Source organism: Sceloporus undulatus, chromosome 5 (genome assembly GCF_019175285.1).
Source record: "Sceloporus undulatus isolate JIND9_A2432 ecotype Alabama chromosome 5, SceUnd_v1.1, whole genome shotgun sequence".
In the NCBI taxonomy this organism is placed as follows: Eukaryota; Metazoa; Chordata; class Lepidosauria; order Squamata; family Phrynosomatidae; genus Sceloporus; species Sceloporus undulatus.
Genome location: NC_056526.1, coordinates 1,866,754 through 1,887,346, shown reverse-complemented (window position 1 = coordinate 1,887,346; position 20,593 = coordinate 1,866,754). Strand labels below are relative to the sequence as shown.

Genomic DNA, 20,593 nt, shown 5'->3' with positions numbered 1-20,593 from the left:
TCATGGAGATGGAAGGGTCCCTGAGGTAGGGCTAAGAAAGAATCCTGCCTGAAACCTTGGCGAGAAATCCTGCCTGCCAGCTCTGACTGTGCTGGGCTAGACACTCCAAGGGTCTGATCCAGAGTCCTAGGTTCATACATCCCTGATCTTGTGAGATTTATTTAAAAATACAATGGGCCCTCCGCGTTCAGTGGGGCTAGGGGCACAGGACCCCCGGGAAAGTGAAAAACCCACAAATTAAAAAAAAAAACATTTTTTTAACATGCGGGAATGCATTTATATTATTCTCCAAGTCCTCTAGTGCTATGTGGGCAAAAGCTAGCAAATGTTCACTGAAAGACTGACAAATGCCTAGAGAAGTGCTGTCTCTAGGACTCTAGGTCCTCCAGTGTCGACATCTGGCAGAGCTGTGCTTGAGCACCTAGAAATTCATAGAGGAAAGATTTTAATCAAATCTGCACATAATCAAGTCTGCAAAAGCAAAGCCACAAAAGTGGAGGGCCAACTATCGTAGTAACAACAACAACAACAACAACAACAACCGTTTTTTTAAAAGAAAATCTAACCTGTCTCTCCCTGAGACTCAGGGCTGGCCACAGCAGAGATTAAAACACATAAAACCATTAAACACATAAGTTGAAACACGGACACATTAAAATCATTCAGCATAACATTAAAAATATAATATTTTAAAATGCATAGTTTAAAATCAATTGGCTAGAAGAGATAGATCTTTAATACTTTTTAAAATTCAGACAGCCTGTTTATCTCTCAAATCTGTCCTAGAAAATAAAATTTTAAAAAAGACTGAAAACACTCCTTAAAGATAGTTTAAAAGCACAGAGAGATAAATAATAATAATAATAATAATAATAATAATTATTATTATTATTATTATTATTATTATTATTATTATTATTGCTACTATTATTATTATTTTATTTCTTACCCGCCTCTCCTCTCACGGCTGGAGGAGGGTTACAACATAGTTAAAACACAATCAACACATAAAATTACACATATTAAGCTGCATAAAATACACATATTAAGAGATCTATGCAATATTTATATTACAGTACATAGAACGATAGTTTAATATAAATAATTAAATATAAATAAATATCAAATAACCAGAGGAGTAATTTCTAGTTCTAAGAACTGGAGACAGTATGAAGCCATACAGTTTCTGTTGCCCAGGAGGAAGGGAGCCAGCCTGATCTCCTTTAGGAGAGAGTCCTGCCTCTATTAGATTATTTATTTATATCATGCCTTTCTCCAAATACAAGGACTCAAGTTGGCTATCAACAAATTTAAAACAGTCCAAGTTGAAAACAATACAAAAGCACTAAAATGTAGATAAAACGTTTAAAAAACTACTAAGCAATTTAAAAAGTTAAAAAACATTACATATTAAAAAAACCGAAATGTATCCAGAACTGCGTACCAGCCTTATGCACGATACTCTAGAAGTAGAGATAAAGTTTTTTTTTAAAAAAATGCACCAGTTTAAAAAGTTAAAAGCATTACACGTTAAAAATTGAAATGTATTTAAAACAATGTGCAAACACTACAGATTTGGCTTCTGATGTGCACCAACCACTGGACCCTTGTGGGGTTGTGGGACACTCAACAGGTCTTCCATTGAGGATCTTATGTTTTGGGCACTTTTCTATGAGAGGCGGTGGTCTTTCAGATTGGCTGATAGGGTAAAGCAGAGGCAGGCTGGGAGCTTGGCTTGGAACTGATTCTTCTTCTTCTTCTGCTTGCAGCTTAGAGCACAGCAAATTGGCCCAAGAGTCCAGTGCCCAGAAGGAGCTTCAGCGTCTCCAGGAAGAAGCCGAGTCTCTCCAGCAGGAGAAAGGCAGGCTGACATCCCAGCTGGAGGACTCTCAGAAACTGCTGAGCAGCTCCCAAAGCCAGGTCCAGAAGCAAGAGATAGAGCTCCATAATCTGAGTGAGCAACTTTCCTCTCTGCAAGAGTCTCTTGCAGAATATGAGAAGGCCCAGGAAGAAATGGTGAAGATGCTCAAAAGTCAGGAGGCCGACCTCCAGGAAAGCCGGTTCAGGCATGAGCAGCTGGAGGCAGACCTGCAGGCCTCCAAGGAACTGACAGAGAGACTCCAGGAAGAGATGAGCAGCAAGGATCAGAAGATCGTCAACCTTTTATCTGCCAAAGAGGAGGCTGTTTCTGTAGCTGTGTCGGAATTGCAGCAGCGACACAAGGAGGACTTGATAGAGCTTGAGGACCGAATTGACAAAGTGGAAGAGGAGAAGTTGGCCCTGGAAACGGAGAAGAGGAAAATTCTGGAGAAGGTCGACCATCTCACAGGGAAGCTGAAGAACACCAGGGAGGAGAGCAAGCAGCACAAGGCCCAGCTAGATTCCTTCACCAGGTCCATGTCTTCCCTGCAGGATGACAGGGACCGCATCCTGGCAGATTACCATCAGTTGGAGCAGCGCCACTTGGCAGCTATCTTGGAGAAAGACCAGCTGATCCAGGAGGCGGCTGCCGAAAACAACACCTTGAAGGAGGAGCTCCGGAGCCTCCATGGCCGGATGGATGACCTGCATGCGGAGAATGCCAAATTGGAAGCTGAGCTGGTCCGCTATCGCCAGGACCTGAACCAGGTCATCTCCATCAAGGACTGCCAGCAGAAGCAGCTGCTCAAGACCCAGCTGGAGCGCATCCAGGCACTGGAGAAGGAGAAGGCAGGCGTGGAGGGGCAACTGAGAGAGTCTGAAAGCGCTTTGGACAATCTACGTTCATCCCTGGAAGCCTTGAGGCTGGAGAAGGGCCATATGGAGCAGGAGGCAGAGGACCTCAAGGCCTCCCTGTCCCAGCTGCAAAGTGAGATGACGGCCTTGCAAGATGGTGGGCCCATGTTGGAGCTGCAGACGCAGCTGCAAGGCAAAGTAGAGGAAGTTCTGGAGCTGAGTGGGCAGCTCTCACTCATGCAGCAGCAAGCGGCAAAACTCGAGGAGGAGATGACCCTTCTCCGTCAAACCACAGAGGAGAAACTGCGTGAGGCAGAAGTCAAGATGAAGAAGGAGCTGAAGAACCTCCATCACGATGCTGGGCTCATGCGGAATGAGACGGAGACGGCCGAGGAGCGGGTGGCGGAACTGGCCAAGGACCTCCTTGAAATGGAACAGCGGCTGCTTGCTGTCACGGAGGAGAACCAGGACTTGAAAGCCCAGATCCAGTCCTTCCGGAAGGCTATGAGTTCCCTCCAAGACAGTTGGGACCAGTGCAATGAGGAGCTGCAGTCCATGGAGAAGAAATACTCAGAGGAACTGGAAGAGCAGCGGTTGTTTGTGAAGAACCTCCGGGAGGAGAAGGCCCAGGCCCAGGAGGAGCTGAAAGACCTGAGCAAGGAAAGGGACAGGTTGGCCTCTGACCTGGCAGTCCTCCGGGAGTCATCAGAAGAGAAAGGGCTCCTGGCCCGGCTGGAGAAGCTCAACCAGCAGCTTCAGGCCAAAGACAGGGAGCTTCTACACATGGCCTCTGAGCTGGAGGCGGCCTCTGCCCAGGTGAACTCCTTCTCCAAGGCCATGGCCAGCCTGCAGGGTGAGCGGGAGCGTCTCCTGAGTGAGCTGGGCAGAGCCCGGAAAGCAGAGATCAAGCTGCAGTCAGATGCCAGTGCCTCTGCAGGCCTGGCTGAAGTGCCCAGCCTCAAGAAGGCCTTGTCCTCCCTGCAGAATGACCGAGACCGGCTGGTGAGCCTTGGGCCTTTGCAATGTAGTACTTCTCAGCTCCCCAGCAGGGGTGGGAGGACAGGGGGTCTTCTCAAAACCCCAAGACCCTTAGCCCAAACTGCTTCTTCCAGTTGCTTCCCCCTGAACTAGTCTACTTGTTTACAGGGGGAAATAATACCCCACTTAGGCTGGAATCCTGTTGGTGGCATCTCAGTGTGTATGTCGTTCTGTAATCATTGTACAGATTGTACAGGGACCTGTGCTGGAGCTCCTTGCACAACATCTGCTCCCCCTCCTGCTAGCCTGAATAGAGGGCATGTATGGTGAGCAGGAGAAGATGTGACCCACCTTGGCAGAAGCTGGGAGAAAAGGAAAACTGTCACAGATCTGCATTTGTACATGCAGGAGACCTGGAAGGGAACCGCTGGCCAGGTCCCTTGTAGAAATAAAGAATCTTAAGCATTGTAAAGGACTATAAAGGGCCACCTAGCAATCCACCCCTGTTCTGCCATAGAGGAATCCCCAACTAAAGTGCTGTCAAAAGATGCCCATCTGCCCTTTCTTTAAAGATCTCCAAAGAAGGAGAGTCCACCACTTTTTGAGTCAGTCTGTTCCATAGCTCTTATAGTAAAGAGCTTTCTCTTTACTGTACTTTCTACTCTACTATACTTTCATACTGTATTTGTGCTTTCCCCTGTGGCCAGTAAGTGGCCAAGGGAGAACATTCCACCCTTTTCGAGCAAGCTTGCATCTCCAGGAACCTGGTAACATTATGCTTTGTCCCTTATGATGCTGGTACACAAATGGCATTTGTCTCTCTGCTAGAATTATAGAGTCATAGAGTTGAAAGAGATCACAAGGGCTATTCAGTCTAACCCCGTTCTGCCATGCAGGAACTCACAATGAAAGCATCTTGGACAGATGGCCATCCAGGCTCTGTTTAAAGACTTCCAAGGAGGGAAGTCTTGGTTGAAGAATTTCATTTAGTTGTTCCCACATACATAAAGTAAATGTTCTTCCACTTAGTTTCTGTGTTTGTGTGGGGTTGTCTCTGAGGTGGAGATAAAGAGCTCTTGACATACTTGAAGTCTTCTTTCTTAGCCAAACTCAGAGAGGACCATTAGAGGCAATTTGGGGGGAAAGGACAGGATGAATTCATCCTGTTCTGGGTAGAAATGTTGGGTAAAAAGGTCAAAATTGAGTATAGAAGGGCTAAATATATATTCTGGCAAGCTTTTTATCAAACCTGGTGCTGCTAATTCAGTTTGATTGGTTTAATTGCATTTTAATGTTCACTTTTTGTGTGTTTTAGATAATTGTTCTTTTTAAATTGTAAACCTTGAGTCTCAAGGCAAGACACAAATGAATATTACAAATTATTATTATTATTATTATTATTATTATTATTATTATTGCTTCGTCCTCCAGCTGGTGGAGCTAAAGAACCTGCAGCAGCAATACCTCCAGGTCGGGGTGGACACAGCTGAGATCACGCGCCTCAAGGCTCAGTTGCAGGATTTGGAGCAGCTGAAGGCGGAAAGTGCCTCCTGGCAACGTGAGCTCCAGCAGCTCAGGTGAGGACAGCCCTCCCTTTGTAGGTGGTGGCAGGGAAGGTCTTTCTTTGGGGGGTGGCAGGGAAGGGGAGAATGTCTGTTCTCTTTTTTCTGCTTTGTTCTTGTTGTAAGCAACCCTCTAGCGCAGTGGTCCCCAAACTGCCCTTTAAGGGATTTTGGACTTCAGCTCTCAGAAGCCACAGCCATGTTGGCCAATAATCTGGGATTCTGGGAACTGAATTCCAAAATCCCTTAAAGAGCACAGTTTGGGGACCACTGCTCTAGAATGTGGCGCCAGACTCCCACAGCTAGAATATCAGGTCACACCAAGCCCTGCCAACCCAGGGCCAGCTTACTACCCAGTGATAGATCTTCATAGTAGCCAGGGCTGCCATGCCACAAAGCCTGTGTGACTGCCTTTTTGTCAGAATACATTCTGGGGTAGGGAGGGAAAGGAGGTGTCTCAGTGGGCAGCCCCTCTTTTCCTGCTGTCCCCAGTTCTGCTCCCCCTAATGTGTGTGTGTATTTTGTATTTATTTCTATCCTGCCTTCGCTCAGATTGGGATTCAAAGCATCTTGCAGCCATTAAAAAACCTTGTTAAAGATCCACAAAATACAAAAGTTTCCAAAAGTTAAAAAAACAAACAGGAACAAATAAATAAAGCCAAGGTAAAACATACATACAAAAAACGCACGCACGCACAACCCAGCACAACAATTAGCAATATCCAGCACCGTCTGTAAGATGGGCCTTATATCATCACTCATAAAATGCCTATCAGAATAGAAAAGTCTTTGCTTGTCTGTGAAAAGAAAGATGGGAAGGTGCCAGTCTAACCTCTGTGGGAAGAGGGTTCGAGATCCTGGGCCCAGCCGCTGAGAAAACCCTGCCCCTTGTGTTCCCACCAGATGTACTTGTGAGGGTGAAGGCAAACAGAGAAAGGCCTCCCCAGCAGAATTCAAAGCATACGTTGGTTTGCAAGGAAGAATATGGTCCTTCAGATAACCTGGACCTGAGTTGTTTGGGGCTTTAAAGGGCATAACCAGCACTTTGAATTGTGCCTGGAAACAGACTGGCTGACAGAGGAGCTGTTGGAGCAAGGGAATTGTGTGATCCCAGCACATGTTAGCAATCTGTCTGCAGCTCTTTGGACCAGTTGAAGTTTCCAAACACTCTTCAGAGACAGCTTGTAGAGCACAAAAGTAACCCAATTGAGGCATGTGTCACATGGCCAGATCTGATGTTTCAAAGAATGCTATTCCTACTGCAGTTCCTTTTTCTCTTCTTCTGGTAGAGAGGAGAAGGCAGCCTGGGAACTGGAGGTTTTGTCACTCCGAGGACAGCAGCGGGGTCCCCTGGTGAGAGCCATGCAGGAGACAGCAAGGGCCGGCCCTCACATGGTGGAAGAAGACCAATACCAAAGACAGGTGAGGCTGGGAGTGCGGTGGGGAGATAAAGCTTCCCACACTGTTAACTAAATTTCAGGGAGTGTTGGGGAGGCACCACAAATTGCATTCAATGGGGAAATTAATTTAGCTCTGTGAGAGTGCCAGAGTAACATCTGGCTGGGATCTTTTGCCTTTGTCCAACAGTCCCAAACCCACAAAATTCTAGAGTCAGTTTCCAAATTAATGTAGTTCATTTATAAACAGGGAACCAACACACACACAAGTGATCACACACCCAAACACACAAGAGCTAACGAATTAAATGTAGGTTTAATGGGTTAGAGATTAGAAGGATGGGGACCAAACATTACCAGTGCAGATGCCAGAAGTCTACAGCAGAGGGAAAATTGCAGAGGAAGTGGATAGGAATCTAGGTGAAATCATGGCTTCTGACTTCACCCAAGACTGAAAACAAAGAGCATACAGACTTCCTTTATACTTTTTCACCTTGTGTGCAGTTTTTTGGGAAGCTTAGGTGGAAACTTCCATGGGGATGAAAGAGAACACTCTTGCACCCTAAAATGTAGACACCCTAAATAAAAGAGGTGGCAGATCCATATGGCTTGTGTCTTTGATGTCCGGATTGTGACAAGTAGCAGAGCTGTCTTCGCCTCTGAAATTGGAGGAATAGATTTGAATTTCAAAGGATACATTTTTGTTTACATGCCCTTAGTCCTGGCTGAATCACCCCAGCCACTTTCATCCAGGCCTATGTGAAAAAATACCCCTTTCAGGATGTGGTTTGATATCAAAGTTCAATTAGAGGACAGACAGGGGCATTATAACACCCTCAGTGACCCTGTCCTTTCCCCATTTGTGCCCTTCCCTGGTATTCAGGACAATAAGGCGAAATTGAGTCCTGGCCCTGCTTGGTACAAAGCCATGTTAACTCCTGAGCTACCTTCGTTCTTTGGGCTCTTTCACAAAGGTTTTTAACTTTTGGCAGGGATGTTTTAACAGTGGATTCCTCCTCTAGCAGGAGGATGGAGCAAGTGATACTTCAGGATCCCTTCCAACCCTGTGATTCTAAGTTTGTTCATGCTACAGATCAGTGTCCGGTATAAAGCACATGCCTGTTTTCAGCACCCATTGTGTTAGATATTTGTTGTTGTCGTCTGCCTTAGGGGCTTGATGAGGAGCATTTTGAAAGAGGGTCAGCTCTACCATGTATCTAAATGGTTTTGTGCCCAACTCCCCTGAGATCAGTCCCCTCAAGATCTACATTAATCAAATGTTGCAGAGGGAACAGTGTTGGTGCAGGTAACTTGGGCAGAGGAATAAAGGCCTGGATCCAATTATTCATTTCATTTCATTATATCTGTGCTGCCTTTCTCCCACTGTGGAACTGAAAGCAGCTCACAAACACACACACACCCTCCAAAAAATTAGCTAAATATATAGCAATAAAGTACAACACAGAGAAAATATCACTATTTTAAAAATCCCACTTTAGATAACAGCAGCAGGACCTCAAAGTCACTGTACATTGTTAAAGCCAACTAGATTAGACCCATGAAATCAGTACATTTGATCGACATGTTGACTCGCCAAGAGGATTCTAGCCACATGAATGACTCTCAGTTTCAGCTCAATTTCCACATCATTTCCTACTGAAAAAAAGGCCTCTCCAGAACCAAAAAGGACCCAGAGAGGGGTGGGAACGTGCTGAAATTGCATAGCCATGGCAAAGAGGGAGGGAATATGTAAGTTAGGCAAAAGGATGCAACTGGACTTTTTGGGTGGACTTCCAAATACAGCTGAGAGAGAGTGCTGAACATGCATTTCCCTACAGGTTGCACCGGAGAACATGGGTTCTAGCCAGATTTCTGCGGGGGATGGATCTGGTCCTGGGGCAGATGCAGACAACCTCCAGGCCCAGCTGAAGAGCAGCCTGAAAGAGCTGCACCAGAAGGAATTACGCATCCAGCAGCTGAACAGCAAGGTAACTTGTCAGTTTCCTTGTCTTGTATCCCTCCTTTTTCCCTGCATGGGACAAGGAGGGGCAAAAGGATTTGAGTGCAGATTGGCGGTTCTACCCTGAGTGCAGAAAGCCCTTTAAAAAGTGCTTTGGTCATTGTGGATAAGCTTTTCGACCCTGGAAGCCGATCAGCTTAGTTCCTCTTCTTACAGGGGTTCTGTCCACCTTCCTGAGTCTCTCCCCCACCCCACCTTGAAATTACTTAATTTTTAAATTACTTAATTTTTTTGAAATGCATATAAACTCAAAATGCTCTCCAATACTTTCTGGGGCTGGGGTGGAAAGTGCAGCCCACAGTTGGCACACAGCTCCTGGCTTCCACTTCTGGAGCCCCTGAAGCATTATGCCCCCAACTGCCATGTCCTCTATTTTGTAAATGTTTTGATGTGATTTTCAGAAGAAAATCACTCACAAATCACATCTAAAGCCCCCTAAATATGTACTAAAAGCTCTCCCCTTGAACCCCCCCCCCCCCATATCTTCCTTTTGTTTTGTTTCTCCTCCCAGAGATTGACTGGCAGTGATGTTTTGTCACTTGCTGGACAGACTTGCAGGCACAACTGCACAATCCTGATCCTCTAAGGGGGTGGTGTTCCAAAGTGGGGGTGCTGCAGCTGAGAAAACCCTGTTGTTCTCCTGTCCTCACACGGTGCATGTCAGAAGGGGCTCATCATCCTTGCTCTCTTGTGGTCCTTCTGCGCAGCTCTCCCAGGTCTTTGAAGAGAAGAACTCGCTCTCTCTCCAGCTCAGAGGAAGTAGCCACAGCTTGCGTGAGAGCCAGCAGCGTTACAGCGACGTCCTTTCCCGCTGCGAGGTACTGGAGAAGCAGCTGCAGGAGGTGCAGCCCTCCTCCAAGGCCAGGGTAAGCCCCCCCCCCCCCCGGGATGGCCCCAGATGCCAAGTTTATATTCATATATTTATATCCTGCCCTTTGTTTTGGGATTTTAGGGCAGTGTGCAATAAAACAATAAACTACAGGTTGAGTCTTGCTTATCAAAATGTTTGGTTTTTTGGATTTTTTTTTCAGTTTTGGAATACTGTATTTGCATATATAGAGAGATCTTGTACCACCTTTGAGACTAACTGAAAAAAAAGTTGGCAGCATGGGCTTTCTTGCATCTGAGAAAGTAGACTTAAGTCTATAGAAACACATGCTGCCAACTTCTTTCTTTCAGTTAGTCTCAAAGATGCTATAAGATCTCTACGTACTGATTCTACAGACTAACATGGCTATATTTTTGAATTCTGTATTTGCATGTTCATACATAATGAGGTATCTTGTAGATGGGACCCCTGTTTAAACACGAAATCCACTTGCGTTTCATATACACTTTATGCACATAGCCTGAAGGTAAATTTATACAATATTTTTAATAATGTTGTGCACGAAGCAAAGGTTCTGTGCATTGAACCATCAGAAAGCAAAAGTGTCACTATCTCAGCCACCCATGGAAACAGTTTTTAGTATTTTGGATTTCAGAATTCTGGATAAGGGAGATTCAACCTGTGTTTTAAAAAAATTCAGAATACAATAAAACAAGATAAAAATGTATTGAATACGACACTAAGTTAAAACAGTTACAGGCTGTGAAACTGGTAGGGGATGCAACAGTTAAAAACCAGATCTAGTTATTTATTCTATGATTCTGTTTATTCTGATTAAATGATTCTATTTATTCCAATGTTTTAGCATTACAGCAAAAAGAGAAAAGATAAGAAAAAATTATAAATGTCAATGAAAGCAGAGCAAAGATCTAAATATAAATTAATTTATAGGTTGCGTTGATATATCACTGATTCAGAATACAGAACTAAGAATCTTACAGTGTATTTTTACTTTGTATAGTAATTTAAGATGGAATCTCTTTTTCTGTAATTTTAATCCATTGCTCCGTCTCCTATTCTCTGGAGCAGCAGAAAATAAGCTTGCTCCATTCTCGATATGACGTCCCTTCAGATATTTAAACATGACTATCATGTCCCCTCTCAACCTTCTCTTCCCTAGGCTAAACATAGCCTTTAACTTTGGAGGTGACCAGATTGGGGCACAGGACCCCCAGCTTTGAATGCATTCCTTTTCAAAGCAGTAGGACATGCTTCCCTACCACCATCCCCAATGTTTTCAGGGAGCTCATCTGCCCTTTCCCCTAGCTCTAGTTTAAGACCCCATCAAAGATTTCTCTGTTGAGTTGAGCCTTGAGTGAAAATGGCTTGTGAGAAGAAAACCAAGCCTTAAACCTGTCCTTTCTGCTCCAGGGGTCCCTCCTAACGGACGCTGCGCCTGGTGCCCCCCAGGAAAAAAGCGAGCATCCCAGAGAGAGCTACACCCCAGAGCTACAAGAATTGCAGATGAGGTGAGTACTGGGGGGGTGAGCAGAAAGAGCAAGATGGTGGAGAGGAAGAGGTGGGTGGAAGAATCCGGCACCACCGTTAAGATCAAATGATTTATTTTAGCATTCACTTCCATGTTTTGGGCAGGACCAAAATATTAGACTTGCCGTGTCACCCCAGGTTTGACAAAGAGCTGGGATGAGCTCTGAATCTGCTCAGGAAGTAAGAAACACAAGGTGTTCTGATCCTCTTCACTCAGGCTCCCAGTCCAACAAAGAGCTCAGAGTGGTCAAGATGGACAACTTTATTCTAAACACACTGAGCTTTATAGAACTTTTTAGCTTAAGCACTTGTAAACGTCAGGCATGAAACCAACACTCTTCTCCTCTTCCCTCCTTCCATGTCACCCCTCTGAGAACAGGGTCTTTTTGACTGTTGCAGCATATAGTATTGGATTGTTCTGTTCTACTCTCACGGTGGGAAAAGCTATCACCACTGTTTTGTTTAGCGAAGCCTGAGTACAAACTTACAGCAGAATTTGAAATATCAGCAATGACTAATAAATATTGTGTCCCTTAGGAAACTAACTGCAGTAAAATGAAACCTGCTAAGATCGTATTTAATACTAACACCTGGACTTAAGTCCAGTTTTTGAGATCCATTGACAGAGTGAAATATAGAAGCCACTGGTATTTAAACACAGCTCACATAGTTGTGGAGGAGGCAGAAAGATAACGTCTATCCTGAACATGGTTCAGTTTCTTGAAGAGACAGATGGGATTTCCACTCCATCCGGGTAAACCGGTGTTTCCTGTTGTAGGAGATTTCAAAATGAGAGCTCTGTTCGTTTCTTCCATTGCCTTCACTATCACATCTGAAGAAATGGATTGAAATTTATGAAACTCATGCTAAAATAAACCAGTTAGTTTCAATGGTGCTGCTAAATCTCTTTCTTCCTCTAGCCTAAAACAGATTTAACATGCCTTTCTTTTTGAAACCTCCTTGGATATTGGGGCAGTGTGCGATTGGCCCGGCTGCAGGTGCAGATTTGTCACTTTTTGTGCCACCAAAGATCTTGGATGGCCTAAACCTGGAGACAAGATCCCCCATTTATGTCAGGGAGAGCAAGGAATCCAGTGGCACAATTATAATCGACTGATTTATTTTAGCATGGGTGTCTGCCACCCCTTGTTCATTACCTTCGATTCCTTATTCTGGGTCACAGAAACAGTGATGATCCAGACCACACCTCTAACTTAGGCCATCATCCCGATTCCTTTTTAAAAACATATTTCCAGCAAAGGCAAACCCATGGTTTGTGGCTGAATGAATGCTCTGTGAGTCTGCCAGCAGGAGCTGCTCCCTCTCAGCATCCCTCCCTTCCCTTGGCAGGCTCTCAGAGGCTCAGCAGCAGCAGAGCAATGCGAAGGAAGGCCTGATGCAGCTGGAGGAACTGTTACAAGAGGAGCAGGACCGGCGCCTGGCTGCCGAGGAAGCCTACGCTGCAGCACAAGATCACATCCGCAGGTGTGTATGTCTGTGCTGGGCTATTTCTCTACAAAATCCTCCCTTTAGTCAAAGACCCTGGATGAATTATTTTGCAGAGAAATATGAATGAAGGGAGAGGGCCTAAAGAGGGTGTGCCCTAAACACACCAGATCCCATCTGATATTGGACGAAGAGCAGGGGCAGACCTGGGTAGGACGTGGCTAGGAGGCCACCAAGGAATGCCAGGTGCTGTAGGCCTCCTAGACCGCTGTTTTTGGTGATTCTTCTCCCAAAATGTTATCTAATGTTGCAGTTCAGATCGCTCAGCATCCACAACGCTGCTCTCCCCTCAACCTTCACCCTGTCCAGATTAGCCAAAACTGAAAACAGAAGTGATGTGAAGTCACTTCCAGTAATGTCACCAGGAGTTGTGTGGCTCATGCAGGGAATATGGGGTGGAAAATGGCATCAGCCTCTAAGGCCAGTGTTTAATAATCAGTCAGTCCCTTCTAATCAGATAATGTAAAAGGTTCAGTGTTCTGTTGCCCGGAAGATGCGGAGAGAAGTAGTCTTTCACACTAGGCCTTATTACATCCCTGCTTATACACTAAGGATGGAAAGAAGATTCTAAATTTTTCACAAAATAATCAAACAACATGTTTTTGAGTGTAGAGAAACACTGACAAGAAGAATTCTGGGCTCATGAGAACCTTTGCTATGCAGGGACTTACTCTCTACAAAATTCACATGTGGTTGATTTGTACAGAAGCCAGTGTTTCCTGTTCAGAAAACATAATTTTCTCCACAGAAAATAGCAATCCTGAATTGCAAAGAAGCTTCCAAATGTGTGGCCTTTTTGAAGATTTTCTTGCAGTGGGAAGAAATTTGTTAAAATGACTTCTTGCTTGTGAAGTCGATGCTGGCGAAACGTCAGGAAGAAACTCTTCTAGAACATGGCCACATAGCCCGAAAAACCCACAAAAAGATGTGTTGCTTGCTTTGAGAAGAAACTTGATGAAGGCTTATATCCCTGTTATACACTGGACTGGCTTCCTGCCTACAAATCGTATGTGGCACTCACTTCTCTCTCTCCCTCTCTCTCTAAATCTCTCTCTCTTTCTCTCAATCTGTGCCTAGGTTGGAGTCGGCTGAGTGGACACATGCTCTAGACACCAGTATTGATATCCCTCCCAGTCCTGAACACGCGATGCTTGTGGGTCCTGCGGACGGTTCCTTCAGCAAGGTAGGAACCCCCTCTTCCTGCTTACATTGGGCAGAATATAGGTTTTACCTAGCCCAGGACATGGATGAATGAATGCAGGCAACCTCCACAAGAGGTGCACTCGGATCCTCTGTCTGTATTTTTCGTGTTATACCTGTAGGAAGTTAGCTTTTGCATGCTGTTCAGCAGAGCATCTCAACATTTCTTCCTCTAGACTGGGAGGATGATGTTTCTCTTTGACAAATTGTGTGAATGATCTGAAACAATTACAAAGGAAGGTCAGTGAGGGGAGTGCAAAAGCAGGCTTAATGCTGAACACAAAGAAAACAAAAGTAACGACCGTGGAAGAAATACGTACATTCAATCTATAAAATATAATAATAATAATAAAAATTTTATTTGTATACCGCTTTTCTGTCTGATCAAAGCGGTTCACAGTACCATATAGTACAATACAAGGCAGTACAATAATCAAACAATACAATATAACATCAATTACATCAACAATATTACACAGTTCAATAAAAGTCTCATTGAACTCAATCTAGACAATGAAGAAATCAAAATAGTTAAAAGGGTTCCCATACTTTGGATCACAATGATGACTGGAGTCAAGGAATGGGGAAGGCAGCCATGAAAGAACTAGAAAAGATCCTAAAGTGTAAAGATACACAGCTGAGCACCAAAGTAAGAATCGTCCAAGCCATAGTATTCCCTGTCAGCTTATACATATGTGAGAGCTGGACAGTGAAAAAAGTGGATAGGATAAAAATCAACTCCTCTGAGATGTGAGGCTGGAAAAGAGTGTTGAGGATACTGTGGTTGGCCACAAAGACAAACCAATGGGTCCTTGAACAGATCAAGCCTGAAATTTCCCTACAAGCCAAGATGATGAAGTTGAAGTTGTCATGCTTTGGTCATGTCATGAGAAGGAAGAACTCGTTGGAAAAGACAGAGAGGAAGACTGCATACTAGATGGATGGACTCAATGAAGGAGGTCCTGGGTATGAATTTGCAGGACCTAAGCAAAGCAGTGGAGGGCAGGGAGTCTTGGAGATGTCTCATCCACAGGTTCGCCATGAGTCAGGCATGACCTGAGGGTAGGTAACAACAACAAAGTCTTGTTTTAAAACGATGTGTTTTCACAAGAACAAGAAACCACCTGCCGTACTGGATCCTTTTGAATGGAAGAGCTGGCTTATTAGGAATGATCAGTGCACTGGTCGGGGAACATGTAACTCCCATGTTGCAACAGCATCACTGGGTACCAGTTAATTTCTATGCACATTTCAATGTGCTAGTTATGACCCATGAAGCACCATAAGTGCTGGTTCCAGATTATCTGTAAATAACATATCTTCCTATGTGACTGAGTTTTAAGTATCTCAGAGGAGTGCTTTCTCTAAGTCCTGCAACTGTTATAGGTATGCTTAGTAGGGTTAGAGGATAGGGCCTTCTTGGTGGCTGCTCCCAAGCTACAAAACTATCTCCCCTGGGAAACTAGCTGGCTTCTCTCTGTTCTCCTTCTGCTGGCAGGAAAAAACCTTTTCCCAGTAGGTAAGGGCAGTATGTTAGTTCCTTATCTACTGGAAATGGACATATCACAGGTAAGAACCAATGTTCCTTTTTATTTCAGCAGGCCCTTGACAGCTGTTGCAGGAAATTCTTTTAATGAGGGAAACTTTGCTTTAGCTTCACTATTGTACTGATTTAAATCAGTGTTTTCATTTGAGTTGCTCATATGTTGTTGTTTTTAAAAATGGCCATTTTTCCCCAGATGAGTTGGGCCAGATTCTAAGATCTTTGTAGGAGATCTTTGCTTTCACAGCTGGGGCTGGTGAAGACAAGGGAAAGAACCTTCTTGGCACAGTTTCCACACTGTGAAACGCCCTCCCAAGAGAGGTCCAGTTATGTATTTTGAAATCTACTTTATAATCTTTATAGCTATGTCCTGTTAAGAGAACCGAGGTTTAATTTTCTTTTTATGTAATGGTACATTTTTAGTTAAACTTTCATTTTGAATTTGTAAGCTGCTATGGCTCCCGTGGCAGAAGAAAGGCAGAGTATAAAATGAATGAATGAATGAATGAATGAATGAATGAATAAAATTTTAGCTTTTGTAGTATAAATTGTTTTAGCTCTATTTTGTTGCACCTGAAGTGGTAAGCTTCCTTGGGTCCCACGATGGAAGAAAAGTGGGGTATAAATTAAATAACCATAATTAATTAATTAATTAAATTACAACTAGCTAGGCCTGGTTTTGTCTACCACAAACGCACTATGAAAGATGTGGGTTGTTGTTATATTCCTTCAAGTCATTTCTGACTTATGGCAAAACCTATCATGGGGTTTTCTTGGCAAAATTAGTATCATCTGAACAAATCTTGACAAGAAAACCTCATGGTAGGTTTTCCCATAAATTTGGGGGGTTTGCCTTCCTTGTGATAGGTTTGCCAATGCTTTTGCCTTTGCCTTCCTCTGAAGCTGAGAAAATGTGACCCAGTTTCATGCAATGGGGTTTCCATGGTTGAGGTGGGTCTCCAGAGTCATACTCCATTCTGCATCCTTATATACTATGAGCCCTAGTAGTTGAAATCATGAGCCCTAGTAGTTGAAATTCTGGCCTGCCTAGTAACTTTTCTTTCTCTCCCTCTTTCCCCACAGATTCGAGGGAGCACGGGGCTGCGGCGTGTCCTGCGCTCGCTCTTCTGTTCCCGGAGGCGCCTGCCCCTCCTGGCCACTGTCTACCTCCTCACTGTCCACATCCTGCTGCTCCTGTGCTTCACGGGCCATTTGTGAGAGGGACGCTCCACGGCTGGAAAGAGCCTGATGGGTCAGGTGCCATGGGAAAGCGTTTGGCGGATTCTGCTGTGTCGCAGATGGATGGGGAGGAAGCCCTTGGCTGCAGCCATAAGTATCTTGGGGGCATCCATCCTCCTGGGCAGACTGCCTGAGTCCAAGAGGAGAGCCTCCAGGGCAGCATTGATGCGACGGGCCCAGGACTTGTTAACAACACCCATATTGGTTTCGTTTGGGTTCTTCGGGAAAAGCGTTGCGGTTTTCACAGTCCACCCTGCAAAATGAATCAGGGTGAAATGTTTGTTCATGGTGTTAAGTTAATTTTGGAGAGTGGGGGGGACGTTGAGGGAGGAAGAGATGGCAGGCGGAGGAAAGCCACTCTCCTTTCTCCTGTTTGTTTTCCAATGCTGCATTAATTGCTACTATCTGGGAAGCAACCCCTGCAGCCAAAGGGCTTGTGCTCTGCAGCATGCTGGCATGCTGAACTCCTTTTCCGCTCTACAGTGTGTCCTAGCACATGTTTTTAACCACATTCTGGAAAGTGGACCCAGTTTAGCTCAATCTGAAGTTGCTGTAACCCTCTAGGTTTTGTACCTATTGTTGGTGCTCTTCAGTTTGAGTGACTCAGGCTGGAAAAATCTGCATCAAATGGTGGTGGAAGGGGACCTTGCCAGCAAAGAGGGAAAGGTGACTGCACTCAACCAGGGAGCCTGTTTCCTTCACTGTGCAAAGAGTGGGACTAAAGTAGGTCTGGAGGTGTCTTTTAAATCTCCCCTTGGTTCCCTATCTGCATGTCCCAGGGAAGGAACAACCCTGGAAAGGCACTTTTTTGGATTGCAACTTTGCAAAGCTGCCTGTGCTTGGAGGTTCTGGGAGTTGCAGTGCAAAAGCAAAGTAACTTTCCAAAGCTCTGGAAAAGGATAAAGAGTTGCCAGTGTGTTTGTGTGTGCTGCAGCCTTTGGGGCATTGCCATCATCTGGGGAGTTCTTTTCTGGCCCTTCAGGAGAAAATGGAAGGGCCCACAGCGAGAGTTTCCTTCCTTCCTGTCTCTCTGTGGCCTTGGGATTTCCAGCTTAGGTTTATCCTCCTGCGATGTGGGCAGTGGGCTTTCCTTTCATCTCTAACCGTCTGATCCTCTGAGACCCCATTCCTGTGCAATAAAGATAATTATTTTTCCGAACCAACGGAGTGGAGCGGTGATTTGACAGGTCTTGTCCGGTAACCACAAAAGAAATCTGGAGGGGAGAAGGGGCAAAGGCCATCTACCTTTGCTTTCAAACATCTCCTAAAATGTATAGGGACATAAAACAAACCTGTGATGGGTGGCACTAAAGATCTGTTCTGCCCAGTATTTTAAGCCCCTTTTACTGCACAGTTATAGCTGTTTTCTGCCATTTCAACTGCTGTGAGTCCACTCAATAGAATCTTGGGATTTGTAGTTTGGTAAGAGATACTCAGAATTGTCTTTGGAGGATGTAAATCTTTGACTATTTTGGCCTCACACATTGTGGGAGAAAAAGAATATTATTCTATAAAATCCTCCCTTTTCTCAGACATCCTTAATGAATTACTGTATATACACATGCATAAGTCTAGAAGTTTGGGTCAAACAACCTTGAGTTGACTTATCCATGGGCAAATGTAAGTACTCTACCTTAATTTTTATTTAAAAGAAAGAACCATCCCCTGGGGAAAGGCAAGAGTATAATATGTGAAGCACCAACCCGCTCTGCTCTCTCATCCATCCATCCTTAAGAATAAGCACAAAGAGTTATGTCTGCTGGGATCTTGTAAGTTCCTTGGCATTGTTTTCCTTTGCTTCATCCTTTAGATCCTTTGCTATATGCCCCTAAGTTTTACCCTTGACTTGTCCACAGGTCACAGCAAAATCCACAATTCTGGCCCCAAAAGGTGCCCTCGACTTATACGTGAGGTTGACTAATGACAAATTGTTGGAGTGCATTGAATTTCTGAAGATAGGGTTTTTATCCCATGGTATGCCATGCTGCTCATTAGTTGAACATGACCCACAATGTGATGCTGCAGCAAAGAAGGCAAATAATATTTCCCCCCAGCTTTAAGAGAACCATCGTTTTCAGGAAAAGGGAAGCAATAGTCCACAAACTGGTCAGGTTTCACCTGGAGTCCTGCATTCATTTCTGGGCACCTCATTTTAGCAGTAACAGAGACAAGTTGGAGCAGGTTCAGAGAAGGGCAACAAGGATAACAAGAAAGATAGAAAACAAAACCTAGGAGGAAAGGTTGAAGTAGCTGACCATGGTCAGCTGGGCAAGAGAAGATGGAGGGGTGACAGGGTTGTACCCTTTAAATATCTCAAGGGCCTCCCCAGAGTGTAGGATCAGGTCAAATGGCTTTTTAAGTTATGGAAGGGTAGATTTTGATCAAATGTTAGAAGGAATGTCTTGACAGCAAGGATGGTTCGGCAATGGAGCCAAATGCCTGGAGAGGTGGTTGAATCTCTCTTCTGGATGTCTCCAAAAAGAGGCTGGAGAGCTCCCTGCTGGGGATGCTTTTATTTGGAGTGCATCTTGAGTGCCTCTTTTAGTTGGAGTACCTTTACTCTGGAGCACAGGACCCAGAGCAATGGATTCAAACTACAGGAAAAGAGAGTTCACCTCAGCCTTAGGAGGAACTTCCTGATGATCAGAGCTGTTCAATAGTGGAAGCTGCTGCTTTGGAAGGTGATGGAGTCTCCTTTGGAGGCTGTTTTTAAGCAGGATTTGGATGGCCATCTGTCACAAGAGTGCTTTGATGGTGTCTTCCTGCATGGCACAAAGGTGGACAGGATGGTCCTTTGGCGTCTTTCCCAACTCTTATGTTTCTACCTGCACTGAGCAACTCTATGATGATAATACAGTAATAATAATAAAATCTTTATATTTCCCGCCTCTCCCCATGGATCGATCTCCATGGATTGATGATTCTCTTCCAACTCTATGATTCTACCATTTTTCTATCAGCCAGGGCTTAAGCTTGACTTAGGCTTGCATCCTAAAATGAGTCCCCAGCTTATTAGCTTACACTTTGTAAACTGCTTAGGGAATGCTTAAGTGCACTGACAAGCGATATAGAAATGTCCTTGCTCTTGCTATTGCTACCTGCACTGAGCAAGTCTCGATTCTGTCCTGGTTCACCAAACACCCACAAAGGCTGGCTGGGAGGGAACCAGAAACTGGTAATGCAGGCAGAGACAGAATACTACCAGCAGCTAGAAAGCATCCTTGCCTGTGAGAGTCTGTTATGAAAAAGGCATTGGTCAAGCATTCAAGGGAGGCAACAGGAATCAAGGTCAACATGGTCCAAGGGTCAAAGAAGCCAAGAAGTCCAAAGTAGGAAAGGCAGGAGCCTGGAAACAGGCATCAGGGACAGGGATGCTGGCCAGCGAACAGACCATTTGCTTCCAGCAACTGCCTTGGGCAAACTCAGCTCTTCCCTGGCCTGACCGCAGTTGCTTCTAATCAGAGCTAACCTTGTGTTGGATCCTTGTGTCCCTCCTCCTTGATGGAGGACTTAAGGCCCAGCTGTGTCCTCTTCCTCCTCAGCTGCAGGTGAGTCTTGCCTATGGAGATTATCACACGGAGAAAAGGACGGGAGAGAAGCAAGATGCTCTTGTCTTTATTGTGCAACTGCACAGAGAACATCACACAATGCCCCGTGATGTTGCGCTCATCCTGCTCTTCTCCCGTCAGTGAAATGTTCCCTCTCTGGAAGACTTGCCTGGGTCCCTTCCTCGTCAGACTTTCCCTCCAGATCCGTCCTGCAGCTCTTGGCGCATGACGTATATATTTCTGGAATATTTTCAGGCCTACGGAAGTGCGATATAAATCATCATCATCATCATCATCATCATCATTATTATTATTATTATGTAGTTTTCTGTGAGTTTTTTGGTGTATGTGGTCTATGCATCTGTGGCTGGCAAGACGTTAAGAATAAACTCTTCCAGAACACTGCAACATAGCCCCCCAAACCCTTTAAAAACTTTATCGGGGTTCCCCCCCTTCCCACCGGAGGCTTTGCTTGCAAAGACTGGGCTGCAGGAAGTGAGCAACTTGG

General features: G+C 44.8%; 1 protein-coding gene across 2 annotated transcripts in view; it reads left to right on the top strand.

Moving 5' to 3' along the window:
• Positions 1-17,696, top strand: part of GOLGB1 (golgin B1) — a 45,323-nt gene extending 27,627 nt beyond the window's left edge. For both annotated transcript variants that reach the window (XM_042467491.1, XM_042467492.1), the window contains 9 exons: positions 1,770-3,717; positions 5,125-5,270; positions 6,545-6,677; positions 8,491-8,640; positions 9,380-9,538; positions 10,933-11,030; positions 12,400-12,534; positions 13,633-13,738; positions 16,382-17,696. In XM_042467491.1, the coding sequence (XP_042323425.1) occupies positions 1,770-3,717; positions 5,125-5,270; positions 6,545-6,677; positions 8,491-8,640; positions 9,380-9,538; positions 10,933-11,030; positions 12,400-12,534; positions 13,633-13,738; positions 16,382-16,516 (3,010 nt within the window). In that variant the 3' untranslated portion in view covers positions 16,517-17,696. The remainder of the gene's footprint in view (positions 1-1,769; positions 3,718-5,124; positions 5,271-6,544; positions 6,678-8,490; positions 8,641-9,379; positions 9,539-10,932; positions 11,031-12,399; positions 12,535-13,632; positions 13,739-16,381) is intronic.
• The last annotated feature ends 2,897 nt before the right edge of the window (positions 17,697-20,593 follow it).